This window comes from Danio rerio, chromosome 5 (genome assembly GCF_049306965.1).
Source record: "Danio rerio strain Tuebingen ecotype United States chromosome 5, GRCz12tu, whole genome shotgun sequence".
Classification (NCBI taxonomy): Eukaryota; Metazoa; Chordata; class Actinopteri; order Cypriniformes; family Danionidae; genus Danio; species Danio rerio.
The window spans coordinates 33690474-33714200 of record NC_133180.1 but is presented as its reverse complement, the minus strand read 5'-3'; the positions used below and the strand labels follow the sequence as shown (position 1 = coordinate 33714200).

General features: G+C 35.0%; 1 protein-coding gene across 6 annotated transcripts in view; it reads right to left on the bottom strand.

Annotated features, from left to right (window-relative positions):
* The window catches only part of LOC561565 (neuropeptide FF receptor 2), a 77121-nt gene that overhangs the window by 17586 nt on the left and 35808 nt on the right, over nt 1–23727 (bottom strand). For all 6 annotated transcript variants that reach the window (XM_073952338.1, XM_068221453.2, XM_073952339.1 and 3 more), the window contains exon 2: nt 22387–22745. In XM_073952338.1, the coding sequence (XP_073808439.1) occupies nt 22387–22741 (355 nt within the window). In that variant the 5' untranslated portion in view covers nt 22742–22745. The remainder of the gene's footprint in view (nt 1–22386; nt 22746–23727) is intronic.

The window sequence follows — 23727 nt, the reverse complement described above, 5'->3', positions numbered from 1 at the left end:
TTTTTTATGTATGTCAGTGCTGTAAATGTGCCAGAAAGTTTAACCTGGTATTATAAAATTAATCAGCTGCATCTGACGCTATTGCTGGGTCTTTAATATAATGTAATTATTACCTCAGGGGTCGCAATCCACTGGTTTATACAATAAAGAAATACACAGTTTGTTTGTTTCTCTGAATAGTGTCTTGATTGCATTGCAACTGATTACAAAGCTAATGCTTATGGATCTCAATTAGGAGTACCTACTAAACTTCCCAAGTCTGTGATAAAGAGTTTTGAAGAGACCTTACCATTTTATTTTGTTTTCTGATTTGGCAGTGTTGTCTCACTGTTGAACAGTAGGTCTGTATCAGATAATTCTGACTTTTACTGTGGTAAAGGTTGGGATGTTTGTTTTGTATCTTGCCTCGGAACATTAACGCAGCAGGAGACATCTTTGTAGGTATACGCAGTGTACTCTAAGAAAGACACACTGTCACTGTTTTCATGAAATCTGTGTTGTTGCAGCTTTGTGAAATGTTTTGTCTGAAGACTGCATGAACTTCAGAAGATCTATTCGCCTGCAGCCAAAATGGTGTCAGCTTACAAAAGCAAAATCATGGCAATATTGCAAACTTCCTGAACTATTATTGTAAAGCGAGACTTTTTACTTCTTGATATGCTAATTCATTTGTTTTTTATTATTTCCATATTGCTTAGCATACAAATGTTGGAAAAGCAAAACTATCTGAGATTAACTACAGCATATACTTGCTTGCACTGTAAAAAAGATGCTGGTTGCCTTAAATTTTTAAGCTGAATCAACTAAAAGCTAATGAGTCCATTAAACTTATATTATGTTAAACTTACTTAAAACTTCTAGAATTAAGTTAGAACATGATTAATTAAGTTTATTTATAAACTAATTTCGAGAGGATCAGGTGCTTATGATTGCTTGCAGCCGGCCTCACATTATTTAATTTATGATTCACCAATCAGATGATTCCTAAGCCACTATAAATACCCTAAATTCCATTTGACAGCCATCTTCTTTTTGAAGAATACCCCCTTGCACCCCAACTCCTTGTCCTTCCTAGATGGGTGGCATCGGGGCCCAGTGGTTAGCATTGTTGCCTCACAGCAAAAACATCACTGGTTTTAGTCCTTACCAAGCCAGCCAACGTTTCTGTGCGGAGTTTACACGTTCTCCCCGTGCTCACGTAGGTTTCCCCCGGGTTTCCCAGTTTCCTCCCACGTCCAAAAACATGCAACTTAAGTTAATTGACTAATCCAAATCGGCACCATATGCTCCTAAGTAGTTATCTCTTAAGAGCAATCACTATTTGTTTATTAGTTACTACAGCAGGGGAATTCTCGAGATCTACCTGAGCTCAAACTTCCCTCATGCCTTGCAAATGGGAGGAAGCCCCGGGCTCGGGGATCTTATGAGCGCAGGGCTCTTTCCCGGGACAGCATGCCAAACAAGCTTTATAATCAATCATCAGCTAAGTGTGAACTCTTGAAACTTAGTTTAATGTAAATACTACAGTTAGCATTAAGAATGGTTAAAGCTAACCGGATGAATAAACAAAAATATGGAAGTCAAGTTTTGGCAAACTAAACAATGTTTAACAGGATAAATTGAATGAACATATTCACATAGATATTTTTAAATCTATGCAACTAGTCACTAGACACTTTTTACAGTGTGCTGACTAACAGTCCACAACAATTCATACTTAAAAAGTAATACAGGACATTTTTTTTTCACTTTGCATTTACTTTGTAGTGCTGAATACCAGTCACTTTGTATGTTTTTTCTTTCTTAACAAATGTACAGTTGAAGTCAGAATTATTATAGCCCCCTGAATTATTAGCCCCTCTGTTCATTTTTTCCCCCATTTCTGTTTAACGCAGGGAAGATTTTTCAACAAATGTCTAAACATAATAGTTTTAATAACTCATTTCTAATAACTGATTTATTTTATTTTTGCCATTATTAGATATTTTGCAAGACACTCCTATACAGCTTAAAGTGACATTTAAAGGCTTAACTAGATTAATTAGGTTAACTAGGTATGTTAGGGTAATTAGGCAAGTTATTGTATAACGATGGTTTGTTCTGTGGACTATCAAAAAAAAAAATATATATATATAGCCTAAAGGGGCTAATAATTTTGACCCTAAAATTGTGTTTTAAAAATTAAAAACTGCTTTTATTCTAGCCAAAATAAAACAAATAAGACTTTCTCCAGAAGAAAAAAAAACATTATCAGACACACTGAAAATTTCCTTGCAATATTTAGGAAATATTTCAAAAGGAAAAAACATGCAAAGTGGGGCTAATAATTCTGACTGCAACATGTATGTTGCAGTTTTTGGATTCCATGGTGGATATTATTGTCCTAACTGCAAGACCTAAAATATTTATTAAACAGACTTGTGTGTCAATTAAGAAAAAACATCTTGTGTCTGTGTCTTTGCCTCATTAGTCAACAGAAGATCTGTTCAGGGCTTGTATGATATCAGTTTGATTGAGCAAAAAGATTGATTTCAATTATTTATAAAGCACACAGCTACAACACGTGCCCTACAATGATTGCAAAGTAGGATGGCAAATACGAGACCATTCATAAAACTCATATAAATAATTAAACACTGCTGAATTCATTATATGCTAAGTAAAATAACATTTTTAACCTAAAGGTATACAGTATATGTAAGACTCTTCATACTATTTGCGTTGATTTACGAACAGTTGATAACATTCTATCTTTGACTCTTCAAGTTGTCTACAAAAGACCAGTGTTTATTTTGGCCCTTACTATGACACATGAAATTAATGCTCGAGATGATGCTGAATGATTTTTATCTGCACTGTAATTTTATGAACAAAAAGGAGTTAACTCTAAAACTACTCTTAAATAGGGTTGTTGTTTCTTCAATGCACTGCATGACGCAGACAATTCTGCATCGGTTCAGTAATAGATCAAAACCGGTTTTCATGTACTGTCGTCATTTATCTCATAATCGCTATGTCGCGGTAGAATGCTATGGCAAGGGAGGGGAGGGCGAGTGAGTAAAATTCTTTAACTACTTAAAAAGCAGATAATTGTGCACAATTCACTGCTTGTGAATTTGCTGGACAGCCTTTCACTGGCACTGAATGTACAGCAGAACCAGGAGACATTATTTCACTGCTAGGGAGAAAATGACAGCTGTTAAACACCATCACGATCTCTCTTACTTTATAACTTTGAACTTCCAGCATGTTTGTAACATAACTTTTCCTCTCCTCTCAGTTATTAAAGCAATACTTGTGGATCCAGACAAGAGTGTGCGTGTTTTCTACATCGTGTTTATTACTGATTACCTGTGAAAACCGTGCATTATGCGCACTTATGCACTTATCTGTGAACAGCGAAGACAGTTTTAGAGCCAATAGCAGTCCTTTTTGTTGAGAGCGTGAACAAAATGACCAATCATAGGTATGTAAGAACTCACTTGACACAGCTCAAAAAGCAGGCGGGATAATTTCATTCGTTTGATTGCTATAAATGCTCATGTTGTCTTTTGTGCATTTATTTGTGCATTTGTTACAGTCTATAGAGCATCTACCTCTAAAAATAGTTTTTCTTTGAGCAGGTAAAATTAAAGGTACAGTTTATATATCTTACTGCTGGTATTAAAGGACAAAATTGTATTATAAGTAATACAGTGCTACGCATAAATGAGTACACCCCATTTTGAAATGAAGATTTGTATCCATTTCTCAGTGGATATGGGTATATATTGGTGCATTTAAATAAAACAGATTTATTAAACATATATATTTATTAAAATAAGTCACAGAACATCTTTAGAAATGGATGATAATACATTTAATTTCAAGCAAATGTTGCCAAAAAAATTACAGACTACAACCCATCAACAAAATTGTATGTATTTTTTAAACATGAGAGCATGAGCCTGATTCCTGTAACGCTCCAGGGACAGACGGGTCTTCGCTGAGGCCCAACTTCCTGCCTCCGCCACTGAGACTGTAGCTCTGCACAAGACGTTTGGCCAGCGGAGAAATTAAAATAGTCATGCTCAACTGAGTCTGATTTCTCTCAAGGTTTTTTCTTCACTCTGGCCAATCGGTGAAGTTTTTTCCCTCTCCGCTGTCGCCACTAGCTTGCATAGTTTGGGATCGGTAGAGCTACCCATCGATGGATTTGCTGTTCAGTGTTCAGGCCCTTAATAGTGACTAATAAACCACATTGAACTGAGATGAACTGAACTTAAACACTAAATACTGGACTACACTGTTTCAGTTTACTATGATCTTTTATGTGAAGCTGCCTTTACACAATCTACAGTGTAATAGCGCTATACTAATAAAAGTGAATTGAATATTTTTTGCTTCTCTTAATTGTTGCTATTTTTCAAAAATGTAGTTACAGTTTTTCTCAGTGGCTTTGGTTCATTTCTCACAACACTATTTACATTTGCACAACAATTAGTCAATTGTGCACATCATAGTAGCAGTTTCTCATTTCTTCAAAGAAATCGAAAATGCTTTTGGACATGCATCAATTGCTTTCATACAACTCTCTGCTGTTTATAACATTATCATTTGCTTATGTCATTTCAGTCAAAGTTAACTAAACTTGTGAATGCTGAATAGTCATTCCATATAAAGCTAATAGTCCTCATTTCTTCACTTGAGTCATTACAAACCAAAATGTTAAACTAATTGTCAAAATCTGTAAAGCAAATTTTATGGAAAAACTTTTAATATTTTTTCCCTGAAAATGTCTTCTAAATAAACAATTTCATGAATGATTTACAACTTATTTATACCTATGTATGTTGCAGGTTCAGTTCCAATATGTACTGCATTATTGTCTACAGTTGTGCACAGTTTTATCCAAAGGAAGCTTATGTTTGCTGTAATTAAGGGTGTATTTATTAAGTATTTTGCACAATGCTGTGAAAAAATTAGGATTGCATAGAGCATGTGCAGTAGAATTGTGAAACATACATATTCAGTGTCTTGTACTCAAAGTCTCACTAAATCCAGTGATGTCTAACTGTACTGTAGTTTTCAAATGGCTGTGCAAATAGTATCTAGTGCTGTCTTGAGCATTTCCAGGAAGTGTCATCAAAATCTCACTTTTTTTGCATTGAAAAAATGTACAGAGTAAACTGACATAATGAAAACAAGACTAAGCCATTTGACTATCTTGTTCATAAACAATGGTGTCAGGACTTTTTATTTTGATAACACTGACACTTTGATTGACATCAATACTTGCTTTAGAGGAATGAACTATCCAATTTGAGCATATTAAAATGCTCTTGCAGGTTATCAACTAGGTTTTGCAGTTTGTACTAATTGTTTTGAGAAATGCATTAACTGTTGTGCAGAAATGTACAAGTGTTGTGAGAAATGCACAAAAAAAAAACCCTGAGTAAAAACTAATATTTTTCTATAATATATACATTTGGGCTACGAATTTTTGAATCATTGTGTTATTTTGCTATATTAGCTCCAGATCTGGCTTCAGTACTGACTAAACTAATGTATATGCACAAATATAATATTGTAAAGCTTCCTATAAAAATATTAATTTAAATGAGAGATTTGTGGGGGGTGTACTTATATATGTTGAGCACTGTATGTGTGTATATGGATGGATGGATGGATGGATGGATGGTTAGATAGATAGATAGATAGATAGATAGATAGATAGATAGATAGATAGATAGATAGATAGATAGATAGATAGATAGATAGATAGATAGATAGATAGATAGATAGATAGATAGATAGATAGATAGATAGATAGATAGATAGATAGATAGATAGATTCAGATTAGTATAGTCATAGCCTATGTTTTCTCACTGTGGTTTCTAACGTTTGTTTTGGTAATTGAAATGAAAGAAAGCAACACATTTTAACATAATCAGCAAGACAAGGCTTTCATATTTGTAAATATGACGTCTTAAAATGTAATGAAGAAGCAAATCTCACAGGACAGCTAATAATTACTGATTTGAAAAGCTAACCCATTCCAACAAAAGCTGGAAAACACTTTGTGCAGCTGACTGTGTGAAGTCTCCTCTTTGATTTATTCGGGTATCGTGGCTGCTGCTGCTGTTGTTCTTCTGTGCAGGGATGAGTGAGGATGTGAAAAAAGGCTGGCATGATAATCACTGGGACTGTTGGTCCTTTTCTGCAGTCAACAATGGAAATGCTCCATTCATGCAGATGACATGAGACCAGTTTGGAGCAGATTATTTCCAGATGAGTTTGATGGCTTGATGACTTCCTACAAGTGTAAATGGACAGCCATAGATGTAGAGCTGAAAGTGTTCACATCTCACAGAATGACAACCTTCACGCTCGGTCTGTGAGTGTCACGTTTCACCATTGATATGAGCTCTAGAGGCATTGGCTGTAATATCAATTCAGAGACTGACAGCACATGATTATGAGCCTTTGTCTTCTATGTCTTCTCTAGGGTCCAAGTAATACCACAACCATTATAGGTAGATTGTTTTTGAGGTGGTTCGGCAGTGACAAATCAGTGTGAGCTTTCTCAAGTGTTACATTAGAGTGGCAATGAAACATTTTGCAAACCTACCAAAAGTATATAAAACAAAAGTGACAACACCTTTTTAATAACATTTTCTTAAGATACTGTTAAAATCAATAAAAGATAGTAAGTCTAAATAAATGGGTGACACAGTGGATAGCACTGTCACCTCACAGCAAGATGGTCATGGTTTCGTGCCTCGGCTGGGCCAGTTGTCATTTCTGCGTGGAGTTTGCATGTTCTCCCTGTGTTGGTGTGGGTTTCCTCTGGATGCTCCGATTTACCCCACAGTCCAAACATATGCGATATAGGTGAATTGAATGTACTACATTGCCCATATTGCATGTGTATATGTCCTGGTCTTCCAGGTTTGAGATTGAGCAATTGGCTAATGACCCACTTCGTAAGAATTACATGTTAAAAAACACCAACTGTCAGGACCTGTCATTTTATGACTTTAGTTTTTACATGTTATGATTTTGTTGATGTCCTCATTTCTCCCCTTGTGTTGTTTGAGTTCAGTAATTAAGTGATTGTTTTCACATGTTACATGTTATGTCATGTGTATTTAAGTTCACTAGTTTCCCTTGTTTCTTTGCTCAGTTATTGTTGATGCTAGCCCTTCGTTGTTACCGTGAGTCTTGCCCTGCTTTCTTAAGATCTGTTCATTTCTGAGTTATATGCTACTTAACCGTTTTCCCTTGTTTTTGGATGCATCTGCTCTAGTATTTTTACTGAGATATTTTGCCTGTTGGCCTTTTTGTTTCTCCGTTAACTCAGTCCTTTTTTATCTCTGCATTCTTTGTTGTTCCAAATCTGGATTTTTGTGTTTTAAATAATAAATCTCTCATAGTTCAAGTACTTTCTCGCTTCTGGATTCATCCACCTGTGGCTGAGTGGTTAAACATTCAGACTCTGACACAGCAGACCCAGGTTCAAACCCCGTTCCTGACACCAACATGGTGAGGTTAAATATCAACTTCAATATAAACGGCCCTGGGAGTGAGTTATTTAAAATAAATAGTTAAATTACATTGTTTTAATAATTTTTTTTATTTTATTTACTTTATGATTTAATACAGTATATTATTAGAGATTATTATTAAACTTTAATATGCAAATATTACATTTTGGAATCACATAATCCTTTATACTGTTATAGAACACCCATATCCAGTCTTTTAGGATCACTCCAGTGTTAATAAAAATGTGTCTTAATAAATAAACAGTGTCATTTTATTTAAACCACCAGCTTTGTACACAATTGCTGTGACTTTAGCTTGTTTTAGCATCTGGTAATGTTTTTAGTGTACATTTTTGTGCTTAAGCAAGCAACTGAGCCTGAACAACTGCATACTCAATTTACATTTGAAATGACAATACCAGTAAAAAGTTTGCGGTCAGTATTATTTTAAAATGGTTTAAAGTAAGCTTATCCTGCACACCAAGACTTCATTTATTTAGTCAAAAATACTGTACAATTTTTAAAATTGTGAAATGGTATTGCGCTATAAAATAAATGTTCAAAAGTAGATTCGCATTAAATTTACTAATTTATTCCAGTGATTTTTAAAAATGAATTTTCAGCTTCATTACTCCAGTCTTTAGAGTCACAATATTTAACAATTTTTAAAAAATTACATTTAATAAATGCCACTTTGATGAACAGAATAATTTTCTTAAAAACAAAACATAACAAACTGACCGCAAACTTTTGACTGGTAGTGTATATTTGTAATTTTGTCAAGTTGATAATACTTGCAAACAATTGACATGTTTTCAGGATTCCTGTTCATAAAACTAGCATTTCACTGGCAATGGTTTGAGCACTAATGTGTAGCACTACATTCACCTTTTTCATGTCAGCAGGTATTATCTGCTATTTGCTAAATACACAGATTCATGGGCTTCAACCTTTGACTTACTAAACTTGCATTTACAGCGATTAAGTGTGATGCCTATTTTACTCTCCAGAAAGCTGCTGACTGCTCTTGCTGGATCGTACACAATGACACTGTCACTGAGGTTCTTGGTTACAGGAAAGTTTGGCCATTGCATTTTTAAAAAGCTGAGCAGCAGTTAAAATAAAATTTGAGGCACTTGCATTTTCTATAATCTAATATTATAAGCATAGTGAATTATAAAATAGTATTACATGCAGGGCTTAACATTACTTTATTGATCACCAGCCACTGTGGCTAGTAGTTTTTCAACTACTCATTAGCCATTGTTATTTTCACTGGCCACAATTTTGTTGTTGGGAAAATATATGTCATCATGTATAAATTTGACTTTGGTATGCTAAAATTACTTGATTTAGAAGTTGTGCTATAACCACATTACTCCTTATTCATTTAACTTTTTGTGTTTTAGGTATGAACTTGATCAATGAGCATAATCAAATAGATTGTGCTTTCATAGTGTTGTATTGAGATTTGTTTTTATTTCACTTGACTTTTCAGGGCTTAACATTAAGGATCTACCTAATTTTTTCTAGCCACACAATAAATAAATAATTAAATAAATATTTCATAACTAAAAAAATCGGAATATTGTGTCAAAACAAGCTAAATATAGCTGCATACATGCACTTTTTATTCAACAAAACTTTTCTTAAAAAAATTGGCACTTAAAAAAGAATTACTGTCATCTATCTAAAACAATCTTCAGGTAACAGGATGTAAATGGACAGTTAATCTCACATAAAAGCAACTGTAAAGGATGATAATTAAACCATAAATCAAAAAAAAAAAAAAAAACTAACCAAAAGAAAGCAGGTGAAAAACATATCGGTGTGAAAGGATGATCAAGTCACGTTCACAGTTTTGCTTGACAATGAAGGGCTCATCAGTGACTGAGGATAGTCTCACCATGCATGATCATCTAATCATCCTCTCATTCTTTATTCACCAGTTTCTTTTGCTCACTCAAACACAATCATTTTTGTCATCTCTTACGCTGGCCTTGGGCCATCCTTATTGCTGAACACTGCTTTTTAAAAAAACTACAATTTAAAAATGATTTTTAACCAGCCAAAGTGGCTAGTGGGAGCAGCTGTTTAACCCGCCACAGCTGAAATATACCTGCATCTGGAAAACTTGATTCTGAATGGTCAGTCACAACTTTCCAAGGTATGTTTTTCGGAAATAACAACCACTGAATAACACAGGCTCATCCGGGTACTTCAAATCGTCTTGATCAGCAAATATGTTAACATTCATATATACATATCCTTGTTTGTTATGCTACTGTTCTTGACTGTTTGTGTTGTCCTGTGACTGTGTCATATGTATGTTAATATATAGGCCCCATTCGGCCATTTTAGTTTCTGTCAGCTTTGCGTTCATTTAAAAATGTACAAACTATTACATCTTAGCCATGTAATAATATACCTGATGTACTTTATCCCCTGTTAAATAAATAATATTGGCCAATATTTAATAGTGCTCAACATATCTGCTCAAAGTTTAAAACTCTGTTTGAGTAAATACTATACACTTTAATACCAATATGGTGGCTCAGTGGTTAGCACTGTCGCCTCACAGCAAGAAGGTCGCTGGTTCATGTCACAGCTGGAGCACCTTTGGCTGCTCTGGTTTCCCCCATAGTCCAAAGACATGTGGTATAGGTGAATTGGATTAACTATTGGCCATAGAGTATAAGTGTGTGTGAATGTGATTATAGATGTTTCCAATACAGGAGGAAGGGCATACGCTGCATAAAACATATGCTGGATAAGTAGGTGGTTAACTCCGCTGTGGTGAGCCCTGATATATAAAGGACTAAGCCGAAGGAAAATGAATAGTGAATGAATGTTTCATGTTCATTATGTTCAGTATTTTAAATAGATCCAATATGCGAACTTTATAATTAATTTATTGTTAGGTGGGTAAAACAGCTATTATGCAAATTCTAATTTGTGGCCTTTTTATTATATGTGGTTTTGATGTGGCCCCCTTGCCTTCTGATCTTGAGTACCCCATATATCAGCTTCTATTCAAGATACACACTTTACCAATGCCTGCACTCAAAGATAAATGCTGCTTGTTCAAACTACTCATTTAAAATGAGTTCCCAATGTTTTTTAGGGGTACAGCTTAATTGTTCTATGTTCAATCCACTTATATTTGTACAAATATATATATTATGTTAACTTAATTTTTATTGGGATAACCTTTTTTTTTTTACAGTGTGGGCTTATTGTGGTCAAACCAATGATTTACTGATTTACGACTAATGCAATTCATCCAATTGAGCTATACACCAACCCTGAATTTTCAGTACAATAGCATTATGTCCTTTTCTAAGAAGGGGTGTTGGTTAAATGGTATATTAAGTATATTTTAATAATGTAGGACTAAACAATCGTATACTATATGGCTGTTTCTTTCACTTGCTTTCTCATCTCCTCATAAGCCTCCTAAAAGTTCCACAATCAATGATCACCAAGCTTTAAAAAATACCAGATATAAACTAAGCCATAGTCTCATTCATTTAAGCTATCTATTATCAGTTTGAGGTAATGTTCACACAAAGAATAGGGAAATCTTCCTGCCAGATGTCAACAGTTATTTGTAAAGTGGCCTTGGCTTTAGGGGTGTGAAGCAAGTTCCATGGAAGTGCTACTCGTGAGGTCTTACTTATAAAAACAGCTATTGTGAGGGTCAGTCCTTTGCTTTGCTTGAAGGTTTATGTGTTGCCTTGACCTGGAAGGGTAATTGAATAACTAGTGATGGTTCTTTAGCAGCTCGGTTCTTGGAGAGGACGGAGCTGTGGGAGTTCCGGGTTTTCTTTTTCTGTTTGACATTTCGCATTTGTCCACACTGTCGCAAGGTTATTGTCAATGGTGGAAAGAGTGAAAAGTCATACTTAAGTTAAAGTACCATTACTTGCCTAAAATGTAGTGTGAGTAAAAGTATCTGTTGTAAATATTACTCAAAGTATGAGTAAAAAGTAGACCTTTGATGTCCAATAATGGCTTCAAATGACAATGATATTTTGTCGATTTTATGTTGTGTTAGAAAGGGACTAAAATTCAACATCTTAAACCAACATCATATTGACGTCAAATGCAGGCATTTATTCGTCAGTTATGGCAACCAGAATCCAACGTCTGATAGGTATAGTGGTAATATCCACACAAGGTCAAGCTGTAACATCATTAGACATTGATATTTGTTTATTTTTGGTTGGACGTTGGACATTGACATTGGTCTGATGTTGGGTTCTGATGTCAATCAGATTTTCATTTCCAAACAAAATGCAACGTCCCTATCTATGACTTTGGGGTACAAAGTCAATCTGATGTCATGTTGACATTTTGTACCTGCTGGGTGTTTAAGGCCATTTCGATAATCATACAGTAAACATCTGTCATCTTCTCCTCAGTGACATGCATCTAAACAGTCTTTGGGTTGTGTGTAAAGGTTTTGGACAGTTTCATGCACACTAATGCTTCCAGTTTGTTGCCATTATAAATCGCCAATATCTTGGGGCAGTTCATTATGATGAGATTAACTTTCTATGTGTGATTTGATTGGACAGGAATCACAGGACTAATTTTTTAAATCCTCATAGACAAGAAAAAATAAAGTTGTGACTGCAGGTTGAAGGAAAGTAGTGGAGTAAAAGTTTTGATACTGCACTAAAGATGTACTCATGGGAGAGTAAAAGTACACCTCTTTAAAACTACTTAGTAAATTACAATTACTGAGAAAAACTACTCAATTACAATAATTTGAGTATTTGTAATCTGTTACTTTACAACACTGATTAATATGCTTTTGCGTTTTTTTATTATTTTTTATTTTTTATTCTTTTTCGGTTTTAGATTAGTTTTTTTTTAGTTTGTTTCATTAATGTTTTTGTTAGATTTAGTTTAGCTTAGAGAGTTCAGATATATTTGCCATTTCCTCCGAGACAGACTTTTCACAGGGTAATGAACATCTCTTTTTCAAGCAGCACTTAACTGATTTAAAGATGGCACCACTTGATTTAAAATCTTATGGGTTTAGTTTATTTCAGTGTATGATGCTTTGCGATGCTGCTCATATCTGCTCTGAAACACATCACATCTGTGCAACATTATATTTTGGTTGATTCCTGTTTTCATAACATTTCTTGTTTACCATCATCTTCAGTGGTTCATCTTGTGCACTTTATCCAACCTGCCATAATCAGCTTATTGAAGTAACACAAATATAAGATGTGTTTATAATAGTTTATAATCTTACTTCTTATGCAGCTATATTAAACTAGGTCTACCAACGGGAAGTTCAATAATTAATCTTTTATTTTCATTTTTAAAACCTGTTTTAACACATTTTATTCTGTTTTTAATTCATTGTTATATGTTTGTTTGTTTGTTTGTTTGTTTGTTTTTATTTTCTTATATACTTGTCTCTTTTACTTCAGTTTATGTAAAGCACTTTAAATTGCCACTGTGTAAGAAATGTGCTGTATGAATTATACAAATAAATCACACAGACAATAATTAACCTGCCTGGAACTACCTGTGCAATAAAGGGTTTGATTAGGACTGTGCAGTTAATCAAAACTCAATTTCAATTTCGGCATTCAATGATTGTATAACAATAATAATCAAGATAAAATGATTATTGACTTATATCCTGCCCTCTTTCTAATAGTCTGCATTCATTCCTCTGTATAGTCCAACATAGCAACAAATTGGTAAAAATATTCACTTAGTGTATTCAAATAAATCACACACACACACACACACACACACACACACACACACACACACACACACACACACACACACACACACACACACACACACACACACACACACACACACACACACACACACACACACACACACTCGCACACACACACACACACACACACACTATGGCCAATTTTGTTTACCCAATTCACCTACAGCGCATGTGTTTGAACTGTGTTCACGTGAACACGAACACGTGGAGAACATCCAAAATCCACACAGAAATGCCAACTAGGCCAGCTGGGACACAAACCAGCCAACTTCTTGCTGTGATGTGACAGTGCTAACTAATAAGCCACCTTGCCACCCTATATCAACATTTGTTATCTGGTAAATACAAAAAGGAGTTGAGACTGAAAATGCATGTGTAACAGTAAATTGGACCAACAAGAAGTGGACAAGACAAGGACAAAAATCACTCACTGCTCTTGACTGAAGGACTTTTTTTTTGCTTTAATTAGAAATAAATTATGTTTAATACTGACCAATATAAGAATGATGATTGTGATTTTTTTTCCAAAATTGATCTGCCCATGCACACATTCCAGCCAGTCACAACTGAATCAGTTACTTGTCATAAAGCGAAAATTTTTCACAATTTGAAGGCATTTGTGTTTAAATATGTCCATGTATTGCAGCATTGTTGTATGGCAGATGTTGGTTATTCTGGAATGCCTAATTCTACCATGTGCAAGCAGATCTTGCAGACACATTATGTTCACTCAGAGCAAATTGAAAAATCTTGGAGGACATCCAGCTCTGAATAATTTGTGCACTGAAGGTATAGTTCTTGCAAGCACTTGATGCCTTGAGGTCTGCATTCACATAGCATTTCTGCATAAAAGCATTGTTCATCGCACTTTTATTTTTGAGATCTCCATATTTATTTGCAGTGTTTAAAATGTTGTCAGTCCTTATGGGCATTCTCTTTTCCACTGGTTGAAAACAGGATATATTCACTGGCAAGATGACAAGCTGCATCATTTCCTTCCCACGTCATTTTATTTTTGTGGTTTAATCTTAGTGGTATCCCTACTTTCTAAGCAAGATAAGTTCCAGATTGCATGTTTTGCCATCTGTTGATCACAGCGTTCTCATATCTGATGTTAAAGCAAATGAGTTTATGAGTTGCTCTTTAAATCGAGCATTTCCTAAATGCCATAAAATATAAATGTCACCTTCTCCCTAGTCGTGTACTTGAGAAGTGCTTTCAACAACGATCTTAATTGTATTAACAAAGTTGTTGAATCATCAGCCTGGTGCAATGAGGTCTTAAATGAAGCAGAAAATCTGTAGCATTACTGATTCAAACAAATTTAGGCATAATATTATTAATGGAAGTATCTGCTAAAGATTACAGTGGGTGTTTTAAATGTGAGCTTAAAAGGGTCATAAAACACCAAAACACATTTGTTGAGATGTTGAGAGTCATATATATGTCCCATGCTGCTAAAAACACTATTAGGACACATATATTTTACTATAAAATAGTTTTTTTGCACTATTTTGATCAAATTTGTTCTTCTGGTTTGAAAATAGATGTTGAAATAATGTTACGGCCACGAGATTCTTGTGTTTATTTCAGTGAGCAGACTGAATGTCTGTACCAGCGGTTACAACATGACGGGCTCTATTTTGACGGTCCATGCGCAAACGTGTCAGAATCTACTTTTGCTAATATAAGGATAGAAAAATACAGTTTGCGCCATGGCGCATAATCTAAAAGGGTTGAGCTTATTTTATAAGGTATTTTATAAGGTTATAGGTGTTTTGAGAATAAACCAATCAGAGTCTGATCTCCCAATCCCTTTAAGAGCCAGTTGTGTCCCGCCATAAGCGCATTTGCTATTTACATGACGTAAAGTAAGTGTGAGTGAAAAAACTGAGCATTTCACTAGCAAGAAAACAGTTAAAAAGAGCATCCGCAGCGCGAGAATGAGAGACAAATTATTAACTTTCACTTTCAGTCTCGTGGATAGGGAAACCTTGTACGCACAGACATCAATTAGCCTATAGATAGCCTATAGATTCAGATCTAATTTCCAGCAAATGAATAAATGAACAATAAAAACGAAGTTTGTTCAAAAACCTGAGTTATATCCTTAAACACATGCTGTGCCCCATAGGGTCTGAAACCCGACAGGTGGGCAAATCTAAGCTTGTTGTTAATAAAAAAAATATTTAAAAAAATGTATGGATATAATAAATAATACGGCTAATAATCATAACATTATAAAAAAGCAAATTGTCACGAATAAACTGAAAAAGCCCCCCAAGATGAAGAAGGCATGAAGGCAGTGGTTTTTATATTTATGTAGGCTAGAAAATAATATGTTTTGTAATATTTTAATCCTTTATCTTTATATCCTATATATATCCTTATTATATCCTATACATATCCTTAATATTTTAATTATTTTTCATTTGTAAAGATATTTGCGTATTGCTTTTGTGTGTATTAAGCAGTGTGTAAACGAGGCGCACAATTAACACGCTCTGCGTGTTAGACCGGCTTTATTCTGGTCTATTGAAAAATCTATTATAGTTTTTCAAAATAGAAACGCGACAGCAATGCGCCTCAGATGACCTTCCTTTTTAGACCAGAATGTCTATGGGCGCACATATGAGCGCAAATGCATTTGCTATGTAAACAGTATGTGTTAGCATACACCCTAAAATGCTGGGTTATTTCAACCTAATTTAGGGTAAAATAATGACAAAACCGCTGTGTTCATTTTAATTCTTAAATGCTGGGTTATTTCAACATAATTTAGGGTAAAATAATGACCAAATAAAACGCTGTGTTAATTTAAATTAAATTTGAAAGACCAAATTTAACCCAAAGTAAAATTTTTAAAGCAAATAAGCTGTGCCCAAAACACAACTTAAAAAAACATTTAGAAGACTCAAATCACGTTTTATTATTTTACATTATCTTTCTATATTTATGTACCTAGTGCAACAAACCAATCCTTTCCAGAACTTTGCAAGTTCTTTTATGCTAATGTTTTATGGAAAACAACAAATGCTTAAAATTCCCTGAATGTTTTCCTATTCCTTTGAAAAACAACAACATCAAACCACTGAGCAGAGTTTCCCAGCTACTGTCTTTGAAGTACTGCAGCATAATTTCTTCTGTTCATTTCTTTATCACAAAAACACGGTTCTTCCCATTAACCGATTCAGAGCTGTTAAGCTCTTGGAAGCACATCCAGGTGTGAGGATTAACTGAGAAGAACTTTGATTCATGAAAACTGCATTAGGTCCAAGGTGATTGATGGTGCCCTAGTGAAAGAACACTTGATAGGCTTCAAAGTAAGTAATGACTGCATGGAAACCAGATGAAAGAAATGAGAACACATAGCCACATATTGCTTCTCTCTCAAGAAGCCATTAGTAAAAAGATACTCCTTTTGTGCGAAAAAAGCACTTCTCCATTTAACAGCTTTCAATGCAATGTAGAAGGACCAATTTGTATGTGTTAAAGAAGAGCTTGTTTACTGAGATTCACTTGAATACCTACACTTAGATTTATGATTTGTTCTATGAAGTTTAATATTCATTTTCTTGAAATGATATAAATGCGCATTAAGTACCTGTTTAAGAATATCAACAAAAATATACTACATAAGACAAAACTATTACACAATTTACTCATATAAACAATTTCCAAAATGTGGCTGTTTTGATTGCCTTGTGTTTTCAAAATTGTCTCCTTGCTGAGGAAACTTTTTTTGCCATCACTGAACAGAACATATTTCAGTGCTGCAAATATACATGTAAATATACTTTGTGCACTGCACAAAAAGACAAAATGGCCAAATATAATTACCATATATTGGCAAGTGGCTTCGGGAAATAATTCTGATCAGCTGTTCCTGTTGCATTTATCAGATAATTGTTCAGAACTGTCTTTAGCTTGGGTTTTGTTTTGTTTAAAACTCAAAGTCATTATTTAGTTTAATTATAAGTTTTCTGTTATGCTAACATTTCCCAGAGATGGGTTGCAGCTGGAAGGGTATCCGCTGCGTAAAAAAGCTTGCTGGATAAGTTGGCGCCTCATTCTGCTGTGGTGACCCCGGATTAATAAAGGGACTAAGCCGACAAGAAAATTAATAAATAAATGTATTATGCTAACAATTATGTGAGAAGTTTATGATATAATTTTATTTGGTGTGTATATTTTTAGGTAAAATGATATCGGATATTTTAAAACATACAGTGACTGTTGCAATCATACACTGTAAATATACATTTGTTAAATAAATTAAATTGAATTGCACAAACTCATTGGCCTAATTAAAATAAGTCATTTTGACTTAATTTTATTAAGTATTTTTCCAGAGATGGGTTGCAGCTGGAAGGGTATACGCTGCGTAAAACGTGCTGGATAAGTTGGCGGTTCATTCCGCTGTGGTGACCCCTGATTAATAAAGGGACTAGGCTGAAAAGAAAATTAATGAATGAATGAATGTATTAAGTATTTACTTCTTACAAATATATTTAAAATATTCCTTATTACACATTTACTTAAACCATTTAAGTTTTGTTGATTTAACCCAAGCTGTAATACAAGTAGTTTTACAATTACATTTTTACAGAAATTAATCATTTTTAATTATGTGCAGGGCATCATAGTGGCACAGTGAGTAGCACGACTGCCACACAGCAAGAAGGTGGTTCGAGCCTCAGCTGGGTCAGTTGCCATTTCTGTGTGGAGTTTGCATGTTCTCTCCGTGTTGGCGTGGGTTTCCTCTGGGTGTTCTGGTTACACAAGTTTTACAATGTTTCCCAGAGATGGGTTGCGGCTGGAATGGCATCCACTGCGTAAAACATATGCTGGATAAGTCAGAGAAACATTTCGCTGTGGCGACCCCAGATTAATAAAGGGACCAAGCCGGAAAAAAAAAAAAAAAAATTAATGAATGAATAATGTGCAAAAAAATACACAATAACATTTCATTCTTTTACATTTATTTTCCAGTCTGACATAAATGATGCTGGGAACTAGAAATGTGCATGATGAACTCATTCAGAGTTTTGAACTAAATTTTGATGTAACTTGTCTCTTCAAAGTACAATTAACTTTCATTAAAAATATAAGTCAAATGAACTCATTTCATTTAATGAATTGCATTGCTGAATTTTACATCGTAGCCTTACAGTACATTTTGTATTTCTAGAAAAGGGATTAACAAAAATGAATGTCAAGCAAACACACATGTTGGTTTTACTGTTTGAAGTCAGCGAGTGAGAGATTTGCACGGTAGAGTCTAAAAAAGAACTTGTTATCAACTTGTGATGTGTTGTTAAGGGACTGTGAACAGCTGTGTGTTATAGTGTAACTTCCTTGTGTTCCTTGTCACTCTACACCTCCCCATTGCCTTACACTCATGGGTATGGCAATGTAGATGACTGGAACACAAGCTTGTATGCAGCTGTTTCACATATTGCTGCTTTCCAAACATCATTGTTGCTGAACTCTGACCTGCGAATTTGCGTCTAGTAAAGGCATGCTAGGCAGCATGGTGGTACAGTGGGTAGCACAATCGCCTCACAGCAAGAAAGTCACATGGAAGGTAGTGTGAAGTTTGCAAATTCTCCCAGTGTTTGAGTGGGTTTCCTCAGGGTGCTCCAGTTTCCCCAACAGTCCGTAGTGTATGTGTGTGAATGAGTGTGTATGGGTGTTTCTCAGTGATGGGTTGCAGCTGGAAGGGCATCCGCTGCGTAAAACATGCTGGATAAGTTGGTGGTTCATTCCGCTGTGGCAACCCCTGATTAATAAAGGGACTAAGCCGAAAAGAAAATGAACGAATGAATGAATGAATGAATGAATGAATGAATGAATGAATGAATGAATGATTAAATGAATGAATGAATGAATAAAGCCATGTTACCAACAAGTCTGGGAACAAAACTACCTTACATTAATAAACCAAACCAATCCCATTAGGCATTCAGTTTTGGTTCTAAGCAAAGTGATGTCATATTGTTTAGGCCCCACCAACAGCAAATGACTGACAGTTTTAGTTATGTCAGTTTTTAGTTAAGACAGATTATTTACTTTTAAAGTGATACACCCTAAAACATCTCTATTTCTAGACATGTCGCAAAAAACAAACAAAAAACAAACAAACATTTTCACATATTTTAAATGATCTGTGCGATATTTTGAGCTAAAACTTGACAGAAATATTCTGGGAACACCCAAGACTATTATATCCTGTAAAATGGGGCATAAAAGGTTTAAAACCCCTTTAAAAGGTTTTAAAATGTTTCAAAAACTGGATTAAAATACATTTTGCCAGGTTTCTCTTATTATTCTATTCTAGAGTTATGCTTTGCTAAATGGATTTTTTTTAAGCAGCACCACAGACTAACAAAGTCTGTGGCTTAAATATGTATAAATGTTACAGGTAAAAAGGTGTAAAGACACCTTCTAAAGAAATGTTAAATATAATCTGCAAGTACTTAAATACCAATAAAAAAGTTCTGCAAATTGTGTGATGTGTTATTTTATTATTGCTTGTTCTGTGTGTCAGTAGGCAAAGCCTGCCAACCAGGTAAATTAGAAGCGATTAAGCATCATTTTATAAACATATTACTAGAATTACAGCTCATTAAAGCCATCAGACCAATGCTTCCATGCAGGTAGCAGTGAACCAATTCAATTTGTAAATGTTTCTTAGCCAGGTTTCAAAACAGTGACAATAAGAGGCCACATTTTCTGCAATAAAATTATTTTAATGATTATGGTTATTAACTGATTAATAACAATATATTTATAAAATACAAAGACCCTAACATCTGCAGAATCTAACAAAGAATTTAAGTATATGTGTAGCAACTTGTGTTTGCATTGGTTCATTAAAGCAGTGGTTTCCAAAATGGGGGTCGTTTAGTGATTTCCAAAAATCACATTTATTTTATTAAACTATTAGAATTAATCTACAGATAAAAAACATAGAATTTTATGTACGATATTACATCATCAAGATGGCGCCGAGCATGGCCCCCGTGTTGCGGGCTCCTCAGAAAGGAGGTGCACGCTTTGATGCAGTGGTGTGAGGAAAACTACCTCTCACTCAATATCAGCAAAACCAAGGAGCTGGTGGTGGACTTCAGGAAAGAGAAGAGAGATCACACCCCCATCACAATCAACGGGACACCAGTGGAGAGAGTCAGCACTTTCAAGTTTCTTGGAGTAAACATCGCTGAGGATTTGACAAAGACTGCCCACACAGACACAGTGCTGAGGAAGGCACAACAACGCCTCTTCCTCCTCAAGTGTCTTAGGAGGTCTGGAATGTGCCCCCACATCCTCTTTCTCTTTCTACACCTGCACTGTGGAGAGCATCCTGTCTGGCTGTAACACCACCTGCCTGGTATGGAAATTGTACCAGTAGCAATCGCAAAGGCCTACATAGAATTGTGCGAACTGCATACGTAGTAGGAGGTGAGCTTCCCTCCCTCCAGGACATCTACACTAGGTGGTGCATGAGGAAAGCCAAGAGAATTATCAGCGACTTCAGCCACCCAAGCCATAGATTTTTCTCTCTGCTACCCTCAGGCAGACGGTTCCGCAGCATCCGGTCACGCACTAGCACACAGACTCTTCCGTACCCCTCAATGCACACCATCAATATGTAGCATGCACTGCACTTCAACCAATCCATACTTAAAACAACACTGCCTACAACTATGTGGACACCTATTCATTGTACATATCACTGTCAATTTTACATTGTTCTGTTTTTTTTTTGGGAGTGTGCTGTTGTATTTTGCACTGTTTGTATTTTGCACTGTCTGTATTTTGTACTGTCTGGAGCCAGCACTTAAGCTTTTCACTCATCATAGCACATGTGCTGCTGATGATGTGACAATAAAAGTGATTTAATTTGATTTGATTTATGGCTCCACCCTAAACTTTCTGACACCTTTACAGCATATTAAAAATAAATTCAGGCCAAAACTAAACATAGAGGATTAAATTAAACAATAGAAATGAAAACAACGAATAGACTTGGGCCTATTGATATGTCTGCACGGTTTATATATTTATAACCACCTCAGAGGATATCGGGAATTGCGAGTCACTGGCATTGTTATTTTGGGAGTTGCGAGGTAAAAAGTTAAGGAAACCCTGCATTAAAGCAACCATTTATTTGTGTTTTATTTTCTTTCTTTTAAATAATTTTATTTTATATTCACCCATTATGTAATAACATAATTTAATAAAAGCATGCATGGCCATTTTGGGTTGATGGTTTTTTAATTATCATTTTAACTTTATTGTTATGACTCAACAGTTTTGGAAAATAGACACAAAACACTTTTTAAGTTAGATATTGGGGTGCTGCCCTGAATGGTACCTTTTTGTATCTCTATTTTAAAATTTATGATTGATTCTATGTACAGAATTGAATGTTTTTAACCTTTCAAAGTATAGTTATCGGTTTTGTACAACAGGTGCAAAATTGCACCTCCACTGTCCTTTTTTTCTGACATTAATGGCAACAGGTACAAATTTTTTCTGACACTGAAGGCATAGTTGTTATAAGTAAAGATAAGAAAATGTCTCCAGTTCAATGATTTTATTGTCACTAGACAATGTTGTGAAGCAGTAATTTTCCAATCCCATAGTTTGTGACATTTACAATACAATACCACTTGCTGGATTTGTGATGGTCAGACTGAGTGAGCATTGAATCATTTTCAATAAAGATAATAATACATCTATATTTGCTTCTCCTCCTAATTCCACTCTATACTGCCTTCTAAAAGTATTTTCTGACAGGGTCTTATTATGTTATTTATCTGGAATGGAGAGTGGACTCTAACACAATCATTACAGTAAAGGAGTTTTATTTTGATGATAATTATCTACGATGAAAATTGCAGCAGATGTAATTGGGCACTATCAACGATGCCAAAAAATAATATTTAAGGCAAATATAAACATTACATATATTTAACATCACATTTTTATCTGAGTGAAATTTTTAATGATCAATTACTGCAGTTTGAATAATAATAAAAAAAAAGCATCTATAGCACACTAAAAAAAGCTCTTACCTGTGATAATGTTGTCCACTAATGTTGTTGGCATGCAGAAGATGCCAACCAGCAGGTCACTGATGGCCAGGTTAAGAATAAAGAGATTAGTGACTGTACGCATGTTCTTGCTCCTTAACACAATGAAGCACACCACTCCGTTGCCCATCATGCACACGATAAAGATGAGGAGGTAGGACACAATGAAGATAGCGGACACAAAGGGCTCGTGTAGATAGAAGTCCACATAGGTAATATTTGTATAATAATTTGGACGAAAGGTGGAACGGTTCACTGAGATGTTTTGGCCATTCTCCAAAGGGGAGTAAAGTGGAGGTGACCCAGTGGAGTTGAGATCCAGGAGTGTCACTGCCATTTTCCTGAGGAAAGAGAGAAAAGAAATGCTCTATTTTAATGATCTAGGTGCAAAGTCTAAAGTGCATTGCGCAAAAGCATTGAGGGTGTGTCCAAAACCACTTTTGCTATTTTAAAGATGGAAAAATATGCATGGCGCATTTGCTATTTACATGGTGGAATTTGTTAGTGGAAAATGCTTGACTAGCGAGAAAACAGTTTAACAGAGCATCTGCAGAACGAAGATAAAGAACGAGCCTCCTCCATTCACTTTCTTTGTTTTCTTTTTATTTTACTTTTACTCTTTACTTTACTCCTTTACTTTGGTGGAGTAAGGAAACAGTGTTGCACTCACTCCACTGAAGACATCCATCAGCCTACATATTTAATTTTGTTTGTTAAGCACAAAGATTTGTTGCAAAACTATTTCTAATTTTAGCTCTAATTTCCAGCAAATGAATAAATGAACATAATAACGGAGTGTGGTGAAAAAGTTATATCCAAGCACACGTCCCATTATTATGCCTCATATGGGGATGCATATGTCTTAGAAACCCAACAGGATGACAAATCTAAACTTGTTTTTATTAAAACTAATATAAATATGCATATAAGAAATAATAATGCTAATAATAATAATAACATTATACAAATGCAAATTGTCATGAATTAACTGAAACCCCTTCCCCACACTACCTAACGCCCTCAAAACCCCCTTGAGGTGAAGAAGGGGTGGAAGCAGTGGTTTTTATATTTGTGTAGAAAATACTAATTTTTGTAACAATTTTAATCCTTTAATTTTTTCATATGTAAAGATATTTGTGCATTGCTGTACATCCTGTGTGTATTAAGCTATGTAAAAGCGTTTTTGACCAGCACTTCTAACGTGCTCTGCACTGGCCTTTAAACCAGTTTTTGGTTGGTCAACGGCGCAATCTATTTCAGTTCTACTTCAATGAGCCAACAATGCGCCTTAACACACCTCCTTTATAGTCTGGCACACCCAGT